Genomic DNA, 13323 nt, shown 5'->3' with positions numbered 1-13323 from the left:
TGCCATAGGAGTTCTGTTATACTCACAGACACCATTCAAACAGTTTTAGAAACTTTAGGGTGTTTTCTATCCAAACCTGAACAATAATATGCATATTCTAGCTTCTGAGTTGGTGTAGGAGGCAGTTAAAAATGGGCACATATTTTTTCCAAAATTCTCAATACTGCCCCCTAGCTTTACAGGTTAAAGGAAAAAAAGGATTCTGCCAGTCCGTGGTGAGTAATCGCAGGTCTGATGTCCTGAAGTTCTTTTCGGTCATAAGACACCGTAGCAGCAACATTATGTACAAAATAAGTTACAAACAACGCAAAGAAAAGAACAGAAGAACACAATTGGTTAGGAATTCGTAAAACGTCGGCCTTGTTCTCCGGTGTCATCTTCACTGCTAATGGTGGTAACACAATGTTAAACATTGAAATAGTGTTATTACAAGTCACATTGTTCTAAAATAATCTCATTTTCAACTGGAGTATAAAAGTCAATTAATGTGTGGCTCCATCCCTCTGGAGCAAGATGGAAAGGAAAGAGAGCAGATCCATCAGGAGTCCAGTACATCAAGAGTTTTTTTTATTCTACTAATCAATCACTACTCTTATTATTTGATAGTCAGCAATGGAGTTCATTGGTTCCTCTCTGTCCTCACCTCTGTACTGCTGCTTGCCGCTCTCTCTCTCTATGGACTTCAACTTTCTGGCCAATGTTGGCTAGCTAGCGTGCTACGTACAAGGCTCAATCAATCAAATCAAATTTATTTTTATATAGCCCTTCGTACATCAGCTGATATCTCAAAGTGCTGTACAGAAACCCAGCCTAAAACCCCAAACAGCAAGCAAAGCATGTGAAAGAAGCACGGTGGCTAGGAAAAACTCCCTAGGAAAAACTCCCTAGAAAGGCCAAAAACCTAGGAAGAAACCTAGAGAGGAACCAGGCTATGAGGGGTGGCCAGTCCTCTTCTGGCTGTGCAGGGTGGATATTATAACAGAACATGGTCAAGATGTTAAAATGTTCATAAATGACAAATAATAATAATCATAGTAGTTGTCAAGGGTGCAACAAGCACGTCCGGTGAACAGGTCAGGGTTCCATAGCCGCAGGCAGAACAGTTGAAACTGGAGCAGCAGCACGGCCAGGTGGACTGGGGACAGCAAGGAGTCATCATACCAGGTAGTCCTCAAGACTAACATTTTTCCATCACCGTCCCGAAGTGCAGTTTGAACCGTCCCAATTGACATTATGTATAAATAAATAATAAATGTAGTTATCAATCACACACACACACAGAGAGTACCAGTCACACCTACTCATTCAAGGGTTTTTCTTTATTTTGACTATTTTCTACATTGTAGAATAATAGTGAAGACATCATCTATGACCAACATATGGAATCATGTAATAACCAAAAAAGTGTTAAACAAATCCAAATATATTTTAGTTTCTTCAAAGTAGCAACCCTTTGCCTTGACTGCTTTGCACACTTTTCACATTTCTAGTCAACAATGGGGGAGACATCTTTGAAAAGCAAGTCAGGTAAAGAGCTTTTTTTTGTCTTAAAGGGGCAGTGTTGTATTTTGAGATGGTCTTGAATAAGCTAAGTAGCCAATAGGCAGAGCGTAGTATAATTTGTCTGATTCTGTGTAATAATGGAATAGGAATATAAAGATTATTTTATCTTGTAAAGTGGTTTCTTGCATCAAACAACACATTTTCAGTCACCTCCTTGTCTGAAGGACAAGTGGATAAACAGGTTAATGTCAAGCCCTGCGTGTTTTTTTTTTGTCTGGCCTACATTGAACACTACTGTTGGCTGAATGATAGAACAGCTATTTCCATGTTAAAATATTATGGTATGCATTATCTCCGTTGTTTTTGATGGTAGGCGACTCTGGTAGGCCTACATTATGATCAAATAGACACAGTAGCCTACTTGTAGCTTAAAGCGTGTACGGCCTCCGTGTTCATATTAAACGCGCAACGGAAGTTGCACAGAATTCAAGTTTGCACACAGCAGACCTGAAATTTGCTCATTGCCCAAAACAATTGGAGGGAACATTGCTTGTAGGCAATGTCATGGCGACATTAGCTAGCTAAGCTCATGCATCGAAACACGTCATTGGGTCTAACAGTCATTTCGTGCTGAACTGTGCATTTGCAGGCCATCAAATCAAAGGCACTCCTTCGATATGAAGTTGTTTTTGACTATAATGAAAACATGTTAGTTTATCACTGTCTTGAGGTTGGATTAATAACATGTTAAACTACTGAAGACATTGGCTTGAATTTAGGTTGTGCCTTTAGATTTTGAGAAAATGAACAACTAAGGAAGAATTCCTCACTTTTCTTATTGACTTCTCAAACAGCTAACCCCGGCTTGGTCTGTTTCGCAAGCTTTCCCGGACATCTCACAATGTTGGGCCTTTGGGTTTAGAAACTGTGTGGTGTGCTGCTCTCCTCTCACTCGTGACTCAGCTGCCTATTGTAGTGCTGTGCTCAACACACACACACACACACACACACACACGGCCCTCCCCCTCCCTACCCACAACAACACTCAGCAACCGCCTGCCTGACAGTCAGCAGCAGCAGGTCAAAGTGAAATTATTATATATTTGTATTACATTTTTTAAATGCCATGGCGACCACGGTGCAATTTAGAAGCAGCCCAAAAACCTGCAACCCGCGACCAATACATTTTAATCCGCAACAGTTTTCAAAGTATCCCAATTTTGCCGGAAAACCGCAGACATGGCAACCCTGCCAGGCAAAGAGGTGACTCGTGAATGACCTGGGCATGAAACTTCGACACTTTTTCAATACTAGAACATGAAAAACAGTTCGATACTAGAATTTTTGTCACTTTCAGTACTTCTGTCAAATGTTTCATGTCATATACGGATTGAGAGGATAGTCTGTCTAGTAATTTGTTTTGAATCTTCAAGGTGGCAGTAGTAGGCTGTCCAGGCTGCTTGCGCACACAGCTGACACAGGCTCCAGAAGCGAACTTTGGGAGTACTTTGCTTACAGAGCAGATGGTGAGGGCAAGCCCACCGAAACAACTATGCAAAAGGTGTTATAAAGCAGTGCAAGGGAGGTTGGGTGGCAAAACGACAAACTATTTAAGACATGACATTTGCATTGTACTGCTATACTACTAGCAACTAAATTATAACTATGAGGGACAATGCCATGAACATATATTCAGTGTGACATTCATGTGAGTACTGAGCATTATAATATGATTACAACCCAAAAGTAACGTGAAATGCACTCAGCAATGACAGCAATATATTTAGATTACTTCGCATTTGTCTGGGATTAGTAGCAGTAGCCACTAGCCAGCCAACAGCCCTAGGTGGAGCGTTACACCCTGGGAGTTGAAATGTACTCTGGGAATCGTTGTATGCTGTGTAAAATCCATAGTCTTTCTATGGTGTGTAGACTATTGCAATACAGAAGCTTCAGAAATGAGCTTGAAGGTGTTTTTTTTTTTTTTATGTCGTTTTGGAACTAAACTATTTATTTAATATATTCACTTATTTCGCTTTAATGAATGTAATTTGATCCAATATTATGGCCATTTTAATTAACCCTGACATGTATAAAATTAAATGTTGGAACAGTTGATGTATTTCAAAAATTATTTTGTGGGCCTCCCGAGTGGCGCAGCGGTCTAAGGCCCTGCATCGCAGTGCTAGAGGCGTCACTACAGACCCGGGTTCGATCCTGGGCTGGATCACTGATCCATAGGGCGGTGCACAATTGGCCCAGCATCGTCCGGGTTTGGCAGGAGGGGCTTTACTTGGCTCATTGCCCTCTAGTGACTCCTTGTGGTGGGCCGGGCACCTGCAGGCTGACCTCAGTCGTTGGTTGGACAATGTTTCCTCTGACACATTGGTGCGGCTGGCTTCCGGGTTAAGCGGATTGGTGTTAAGAAGCGCAGTTTGGCGAGTCATGTTTCGAAGATGCATGACTCGACCTTCGCCTCTCCCGAGCCCGTTCGGGAGTTGCAGCGATGAAACAAGATAGCAATTGGCTATCACGAAAAGGGGGTAAAATACAAAATGTTTTAATCATAATAGATATTCTGTTTTTGAATTGTTCTACCAGTTATCAAGATACTGTTCAATGTAAAAATATACTATAGCCCAGTGGTTATTCTGTGTAACTAATACCTTTTTTTTTTTTTTTTGCCGTGGTATCGTTTCGGTATCAACAATCGTTTTGGTATCGAGCATCGTGATATTAAACCTGGTATCCGTATCAAAGTCAAAATTCTGGTATTGTGACAACACTAACGCAGTGCAACATTGCAATGAGAAAGCCTTACAATTTTACTAATGTCATAAAGCACTCAATCTCTCCAAAAACTATTGTCCAGTCCACTTACTAGTCAGATTTTAGTCAAAAGATAATTTAGTCGTTTTTTTTGGTTGTTCACTAACAACCTTCCACTCACTAAATGATCTGTCTTGACAGGGTCCACGTCAGATCCCGAAACATCCAACAACAACCATGCAGGAGCTCGGGTAACCCCCGTCCCATCTGAACAGGAACGCACCTCGTTCCCCAGTCCCACAGAGCCTCCCAGTCGCCCCACTCGGAGCATGCAGAGCCCCTCTGCTCCAAACTGGGGCAGATCACAGGAGAGGGTTAGCGGGACCGGGGAGCAGGCTGCGTCTGGGCTGGGACTCCCACAGAGCTCAGAGACAAACGACAACCAAGAGGGGGAGAGCAGAGGACAATCTGTCAGCCAAACTCCCCCTCATCAGAACAACCCTTCCATTGTTCATCCTCTGCACCCCCACAATGGCCCCCAGACCCCTCACTCCCAGAATGCTCCACAGCATATTATCCAGAGCCCCCCCCAGCAAATCCTAGAGAATGCCACTCACCTTCAGAACGCCCATCAACACAATACCCAGAATGCACAGCAACAAAACATCCCTCAACATATCACTCGGAATGCCCCACAGCAAGGATCCCAAAACCCCCACCAACAAAACTCTCAGAACACACCTCCACATGTGGCTCAGAATGCCCCTCAACCAATCTCCATGCATGGAATGCCACAGAGCGCCCCCCAGGGGGCCCAGCCTGGCCCTGGTCCACCCCAGCCAGCACCTCTCACCTCCCTGCCTCCCCAGCCCAGCCCAGCCGACCAGAGGCCAAGTGAGCCCACTAGCAGGAGGGACTCTGGAGGCAGCTCTGGTAACTCCAGCATGACGAAGTCTGGACCTCCAACTGGCATCTATAAACAACAGTCGTTCAGTCCCAAGGCACAACAGACACAGCCCGGTAACCAGGGGCCAAGGGGACCGGCACCTGGTCACAACCCAGCCATGCCCCCCCACTCACAGGGCCAGGAGAATGGAGCCATGGGTCAATATGGCATGGGCAGCCCAACACATCTGCACTATGGTCAACCTATGGGCAAACCCATGCCCCCTTCAAATCAACAGCCTTACCCGAACCAACCTGTTCCCCAGACCATGAACCCCCACCATAACCCTGCCGGCTACCCCACCTACCACCAGCGAGGAGCTGCCTATCCATACCACATGGCCCAGCAGCAGCATCCCCAGGGCCACCCTAACATGTACCCCCAGTACCAGCAGCAACACTTCTACCCCCAGCCCCAAGGCAATAGCCGGGGGGGCTACCTCTCCGAGGAGTGGCACAGGCAGCAGCAGTACCAGCCTCGCCAACCCATGCCCTCCAACACCTACCTGCCTGCAGCCAGTGCCAACGTCAATGGGCGCCTGAAGGAGGGCAGCAGCATGGGCTCCCCCCTGGGTTCTGAGGGCTCCGGGGGCAGCCTGATGTCCCCCAATCCCCTGCCTGACGGCCCCCGTGGAGGATCTGTGGAGAAGGAGAGTAGGGAGGCCGGCAGCCCTGTGAAGCATCAGCCTGCTCGGGTAGAGGAGAGCTCAGAGCGGCCAGAGAGCCCCAAAGAGATCCTGGACCTGGACAGCCACAACGCTGCCGCACGCCGCCGGAGTGCCCAGGCCCCACCTCACGTGGCCAACTTCCTGTACGATTCCCGAGCAGTGCATACTGGGATGCAGCAGGGCGGGGCCCCGCCTCCCCACATGATGTCTCATGCTCCATACCCCAACCAGCCAGGTTACCCCAGTGGACACTACGCCCCCCAGAGACCCCACCCCCACCTCATGGAAGCCCTGCACCGGCCCCAGCACCTGCCCTTTCCCCCAGGGCAGACCCGCATAGCCATGTACAGACATCCCCAGGTTGGAGGCCACTTCCAGAGCATGATGGTCCAGCAGAGAGGCCTGGCACCCGAACACTTCCTTCACCCAGGGTAAGAAAGAGCTACACTGGAGATTCTAACTGTTAATTTATGTTATTTTGCTTTGATGGCTAGGAAGAGGAGGTTACTGATATCTATTATGTAATGTTGTAGGCAACAGATGATGTCTCCCAGCGGTCCCAGCAGTAAACAGGGAGTTTGAACAACTCTGTGGGCGCAGGGTGAGCGATTATTCAATGGTGGAGGAGGGTGAAGGGCAATCACCAATCAATATTTCAGAATCCCAGTCATATTTCAATGTTTCAATGATTAATCTCCTTTTTTCATTCCTTTTCCCCACAATCCAGGTAAAGGACAAAAGCAACAAAAACCTGTACACAAAGCAGTGCCTGCATATCATCCTCCCATGACGATAACCTGTGTGGTTGCCTGTGTGTCTCCTGTCATAAGCCTTTAAATGTGACTGAGCTGTTGGAACCGTGATGTTCTCTGCTGTGGAGCGGCTCAAAATGGAGTCTTGTCCGTTGTCTTGTCTCGGTCTGTCTGTGTCACGGGGCACCAGTAAGTACTGCTCTCACTGCATCAGACAGAAAATATGCAGTGTGTGCAGACAAGGGAAACATATTTATTTGGGAATCTCTTTAGGGAATGAGTTCTTTGCCCTTTGGGGATGTCTGTCTGCTTCATGTGGAACCCTCACTGAGACTGCCTCTCTGCAGAGACATGGCTCTGTCTGCCAGTGGACTTCCAGTTCAGACTGTGTGTACAGCTGGTCCCTTCCTGCAAGAACATCTGGAGATCCTGCTCCTCTGTCTGCAGCCTCACACTGGTTGGACAAAGCTACTGGTCATTGGGTTTTGTCTGGAGGAAGGCTCTTCCCCTGACTATAGCTCTCCTATGGACCTCCAGCCCCTTCGGTCCTATCAGAACCTCTACAGAAGAGAAAAATGTATCCGGTGATGAGAAGAGGGCTGGTGTTATTGTTTCTGTTTTTTTCCCCCCAAACCTTTTTAAACTCAGGTGTAGTAAAGGAGGAACTTTAAGACTGTAGAGAAGCCGTCATCAGAACCCTGTCGACAAACAGGCCTTGCCGTTTCCTTTTTGTTGAATGTATGTGTGAATGATAGATATAGACCTGCAGAGAGCCTTCTCTGCTATGCACTAGGGATAGTCTACACATACTGGAGTGGCCTTGGAATTTTTACGTTAGTGCTTGTTTATATATATATATATATATATATATCACAGTTGAAGTCGATAGTTTACATACACCTTAGCCAAATACATTTAAACTCTGTTTTTCACAATTCCTGACGTTTAATCCTAGTAACAATTCCCTGTCTTAGGTCAGTTAGGATCAGCACTTTATTTTAAGAATGTGAAATGAGAGAATGATTTATTTCAGCTTTTATTTCTTTCATCACATTCCCAGTGGGTCAAAAGTTTACATACACTCCATTAGTATTTGGTAGCATTGCCTTTAAATTGCTTAACTTGGGTCAAACGTTTCGGGTAGCCTTCCACAAGCTTCCCCCACAGTAAGTTGGGTGAATTTTGGCCCATTCCTCCTGACAGAGCTGGTGTAACTGAGTCAGGTTTGTAGGCCTCCTTGCTCACACAAGCTTTTTCAGTTGACACATTTTCTATAGGATTGAGGTCAGGGCTTTGTGATGGCCACTCCAATACCTTGACTTGGTTGTCCTTAAGCTATTTTGCCACAACTTTGGAAGTATGCTTGGTGTCGTGTCCATTTGGAAGACCCATTTGCGACCAAGCTTTAACTTCCTGACTGATGTGTTGAGATGTTGCTTCAATATAGCCACATACTTTTCCTCCCTCATGAAGCCATCTATTTTATGAAGTGCACCAGTCCCTCCTGCAGCAAAGCACCCCCACAACATGATGCTGCAACCTCTGTGCTTCACGGTTTGGATGGTGTTCTTCGGCTTGCAAGCCTCCCCCTTTTTCCTCCAAACATAACGATGGTCATTATGGCCAAACAGTTCTATTTTTGTTTCATCAGACTAAAGGACATTTCTCCGAAAAGTACGATCTTTGTCCCCATGTGCAGTTGCAAACCGTAGTCTGGCTTTTTTATGGCGGATACTTTTGTACCCGTTTCCTCCAGCATCTTCACAAGGTCCTTTGCTGCTGTTCTGGGATTGATTTGCACTTTTTGCACCAAAGTACGTTCATCTCTAGGAGACAGAACGCGTCTCCTTCTTGAGCGGTATGATGGCTGCGTGGTCCCATGGTGTTTATACTTGCATACTATTGTTTGTACAGATGAATGTGGTACCTTCAGGTGTTTGGAAATTGCTCCCAAGGATGAACCAGACTTGTGGAGGTCTACAATGTTTTGTAGACCTCCAGAGGCACGAGTTTGAAGGTAGGCCTTGAAATACATCCTCAGGTACACCTCCAATTGACTCAAATAATGTCAATTAGCCTATCAGAAGCTTCTGAAGCCATGACATTTCCTGGAATTTTCCAAGCTGTTTAAAGGCACAATCAACTTAGTGTATGTAAACTTCTAACCCACTGGAATTGTGATTTAAGTGAAATAATCTGTCTGTAAACAACTGTTGTAAAAATGAAGTGTCATGCACAAAGTTTATGTCCTAACTAAGTGGTTGAAAAACAAGCTTTAATGACTCTGACATAAGTGTATGTAAACGTCTGACTTCAACTGTAACTCTTCACTGTAGTTGACCTCTTGTCTCAAACTAGGGAAATATGTTGGATAGTTCTCCACACTTCCATGTGTCCTGCTGGTTGGTATACACACTAAGTGAACATGAGTTAGAATCAACAATTGATGTATGCTCTTTTTTTTATGCTAATGTTGTCATCTTTACAGCCCATTTCTCTTAACCTGTACCATGTATTGCATTCCATACATTTGGCGAAAAATAACACCTAACATGGTAGTCCCACTGTAGCTCCTTTTTATGGTTAGTTTTATTATTCTATTCGTAACGGTAAAGATTGTATCCACAATTGCACCCATGCATGATTATTTCTTCACGTCAGTGCTTCATCCTCCCCAATTCAATTAACCTTTTATATGTCCTCAGGGTGTACAGTTTTATACGGGTATTTTAATGAATTATTTGAAGGACAAGAAAATATGACTGGAATTGTGACAAATGAATCAACCTAATTTTATGTGAAGAAACTGATAAACCAATATTGTTTTTGCAAGATTCTGTGTTATTTTCGGTCCTCTTGTGACAGTGGGGGTCTTGCTCACTGCCAACCTGTTTGCTTTGTTTGGGGTTAAATAAAATGTCTATTCCGTTTTGTACTAATTGGAATAGTTGAGTTTTTCGACATTCCAGTTTGTTTTTTGTTTAATATTGTTGCTCTTGTCATTGCCACTATACTGTACCAGTCAAAAGTTAGGACACCTACTCATTCAAGGGTTTCTTTCTTTTTGCTATTTTCTACATTGTAGAATAATAGTGAAGAAGACATCAAAACTATGAAATAACACATGGAATCATGCAGTAACCAAAAAAATGTTAAATCAAAATATATTTTATATTCTTCAAAGTAAGCCACCGTTTGCCTTGACAGCTTTGCACACTCTTGGCATTCCCTCAACCAGTTTCACCTGGAATGCTTTTCCATCAGTCTTGAAGGAGTTCCCACATATGCTGAGCACTTGTTGCCAGATTATTATTTTTTTCCTTCACTCTGCAGTCCAACTCATCCCAAACCATCTCAATTGAGTTGCGGTTGGGTGATTCTTCTTGGTCAAATAGCCCTTACACAGCCTGGAGGTGTGTTGGGTCATTGTCCTGTTGAAAAGCAAATGATAGTCCCACTAAGAGCAAACCAGATGGGATGGTGTCGCTGCAGGATGCTGTGGTAGCCATGCTGGTTAAGTGTGCCTTGAATTCTAAATAAATCACTGACCGTGTCACCAGCAAAGCACCCCCACCATCACACCACCTCTTCCATGCTTCACGGTGGGAACTAGACATGCGGAGATCATCCGTTCACCTGCTCTACATCTCACAAAAACACCTCTGTTGAAACTACAAATCTCAAATTTGGACTCATCAGACCAAAGGACAGATTTCCACCATTCTAATGTCCATTGTTCATGTTTCTTGGCCCAATAAATCTTCTTATTAGTGTTCTTTAGTACTGGTTTCTTTGAAGCAATTTAACCATGAAGGCCTGATTCACATGGTCTCCTCTGAACAGTTGATGTTGAGATGTCTGTTACTTGAACTCTGAAGCATTTATTTGGACTGCAATTTCTGAGGTGCAGTTAACTCTAATGAACTTGTCCTCTGCAGCAGAGGTAACTCAGGGTCTTCCTTTCATGTGGCGGTCCTCATGAGAGCCAGTTTCATCATAGCTCTTGATGGTTTTTGCAACTGCACTTGAAGAAACTTTCAAAGTTCTTATTTTTCTGCATTGACTGACCTTCATGTCTTTAAAGATGGACTGTTGTTTCTCTTTGCTTATCTGGGCTGTTCTTGCCACAATATGAACTTAGGCTAGCTAATGTATACCACCCCTACACAACTGATTGGCTCAAATTCATTAAGAAGGAAAGAAATTCCACAAATGAACTTTTAACAAGGCACACTTGTTAATTGAAATGCATTCCAGGTGAATGCCTCATGAAGCTGGTTGAGAGAATGCCAAGAGTATGCAAAGCTGTCATCAAGGCAAAGGGTGACTACTTTGAAGAATCTCAAAAAATCCAGGCTGTATCACATCCGGCCATGATTGGGAGTCCCATAGAGCGGCGCACAATTGGCCCAGCGTCGTCCGGGTTTGCTGGGGTAGGCCGTCATTGTAAATAAGTCAGTTAAGAATTTCTTCTTATCTAGTTACATTTAAATTTTTTTATTTTTTATTTAAGAAATATATATTTTGAATTGTTTAACACTTTTTTTGTTACTACATGATTTCATAGTTTTTATGTCTTCTATTCTACAATATAAAAAATAAAGAAAAACCCTTGAATGAGTAGGTATGTTCAAACTTTTGACTGGTATTGTACACGGCGAGTGATTTTTGTCTTTGAACAAATGATCTGTGTAGATTGAAGTCTTCCCCATCTTATCATATCCATGTTGCGCCTGTGAGTCCCACAGGTTTAGTGATGGCAACAAATGAATCTACCTCATAGCCAGTCCACTGGCATCCACTAAGTCCCTCCACTCACCAGAGTCAGTCCCCAGCACACAAATGCCCTAACACTACTATTGTTACTATTGTCATGACTATGTATAATTTTCCCAGTGCCAAGTCATTTTACTGTCCTGCTCAAAAGTGTAGCGGACCTGTCCACGGAACATTTTATTGTAAGGTTATTTGTGTCATCGCCGGGGGGGTTAAAGGGCATATGTCTGAGGTCGTCAGAAAAGGGCTCTTTAAATATGATCTTGTCTCATCAGCTGTATAGATTGCATGCCTTCCTGCCAGAGTGAGGTAAGTAGACAACCTGAGCCCTGTGGTTCTACTGGATCTGTGTTAGGCAGCATAGAGATGGCAGTGTAGGTCACTCAATTATAGACACCTATGGCATTAAAAGGAAATGTGCTCAAGGAGGGATGAATATAGGAAAATACTAGAAGCTGTGAGACATTGATTTGTCCCAGGATACTGTATAACAGGGATCATCAACTAGATTCAGCCGCAGGACAATTTTCTTTCTTCAGCGAATGGTCATAATTACAAATAATTTGTAAACTGCAATTTGACCACAAGAAGCCCAAAAATATATATTTCACTAAAACATAATTTCAAACCTTGCTTACATTTGTATATGATCACATGTATCTCGCTATTAGGCGTGGGAATTCTTAGGAACAAGTTTTGCTCAGAACTTGGGGGGCCAAATAAAACCACCCGTGGGCCGCCAGCTGGGGAACCCTGCTGTTTAAGGATGTATTGATTTACTCGCTAGGGATTTTTACTACTAAATGAGGTCTTCTCGGAAGTAGTGTGATCATTTGCGCTGTCCATGTATGAAGGACGGTGTAGTTGTAAATGGTCTGTGAGGTTATCATACTGTTATGCAGCTTTGTTGTCGCTGATGTGTAGTCTGTATGCCACTCACTTCACTCCACTTCTACTGTCATCCAGTTCGTCTGCACTAGTAAAATATCTAGATTTGATTGAATGTGAATCGTATTTATTTGTTCTTAAATGTTGTACATTTTGACTTTGTTTTTATATAAATGTTATCTCTGGTTGTTTTTTGTTTCTAAGCAGTTGACATTTACCTCTAGCATGGCAGCATCAAAAAAAGACCCTGTATGTTTCATCTGACTGACATAGATTATTTTGGAAATGGACTGAAGTATTTTCTATACTGCACATTTCTTAGAATAAATAACTTTTCCTGAATTGAAGTATGTTGCTTGTTCTCCATTTTCTTTGGTAGGGGAGGGAGAGCTGAGGCTTGGGTGATGTTACTGAAATATGCTTAGGCCTATCAAAGAACAGTTTCTTGTAAAGGAGTAGCCTATTGGATAGGTCTACTGGTATGGCAGATAAGTAGGTGTAAGGCTTCTGACTTGATTATTTAAATAATGCAAGACTGTTTATGCCTTGATGAATTGGAAAATAGATTTGGAAAAAAACTAAGACCTGGCTTCTGCATTGATGTTTCTGTCTTGAAGTGTTCGTCAGTGTCCTCGTTTTAGTACACTTATAATCGATGTTAAATTAAATAGTAAAATGGGAAACTCTTAGCCGTGGTCAGAATTCCAGCGTTGTATTTGGGTACAATAACTGTAGATCCATATGTGCAAGGCATGGACTTATGGACCTGCAACCTCATAACTGTCAAAAATAAATACAGAATATTTTTCACTTTTTTTCAGAGCTTTTCTTTTTTTTTATCCATGTAGGACCAGGCTTGTGCCTTGATGGATATTTGCCCTGATGCAGTACTTGATGGTGAAGTATTCATTGAGGGTCCTCCTCAATCTCCTCTCCAGTATACCTATACATACTTGTACTGGGGGGGAGCTCAGCCATGTGCTGTAGTACACGGGCTGAGCAGCATAGTAGAGTAGACGCAG

General features: G+C 43.6%; 1 protein-coding gene across 1 annotated transcript in view; it reads left to right on the top strand.

The window, feature by feature from the left end:
* Positions 1-12648, top strand: part of LOC106573190 (chromatin remodeling regulator CECR2) — a 70160-nt gene extending 57512 nt beyond the window's left edge. The window contains exons 17-19 of the mRNA XM_014147966.3: positions 4474-6316; positions 6419-6486; positions 6613-12648. Of these exons, the coding sequence (XP_014003441.3) occupies positions 4474-6316; positions 6419-6467 (1892 nt within the window). The 3' untranslated portion in view covers positions 6468-6486; positions 6613-12648. The remainder of the gene's footprint in view (positions 1-4473; positions 6317-6418; positions 6487-6612) is intronic.
* The last annotated feature ends 675 nt before the right edge of the window (positions 12649-13323 follow it).

This window comes from Salmo salar, chromosome 16 (genome assembly GCF_965601325.2).
Source record: "Salmo salar chromosome 16, fSalSal1, whole genome shotgun sequence".
Classification (NCBI taxonomy): domain Eukaryota; kingdom Metazoa; phylum Chordata; class Actinopteri; order Salmoniformes; family Salmonidae; genus Salmo; species Salmo salar.
This window is presented reverse-complemented; position numbering and strand designations above follow the sequence as displayed.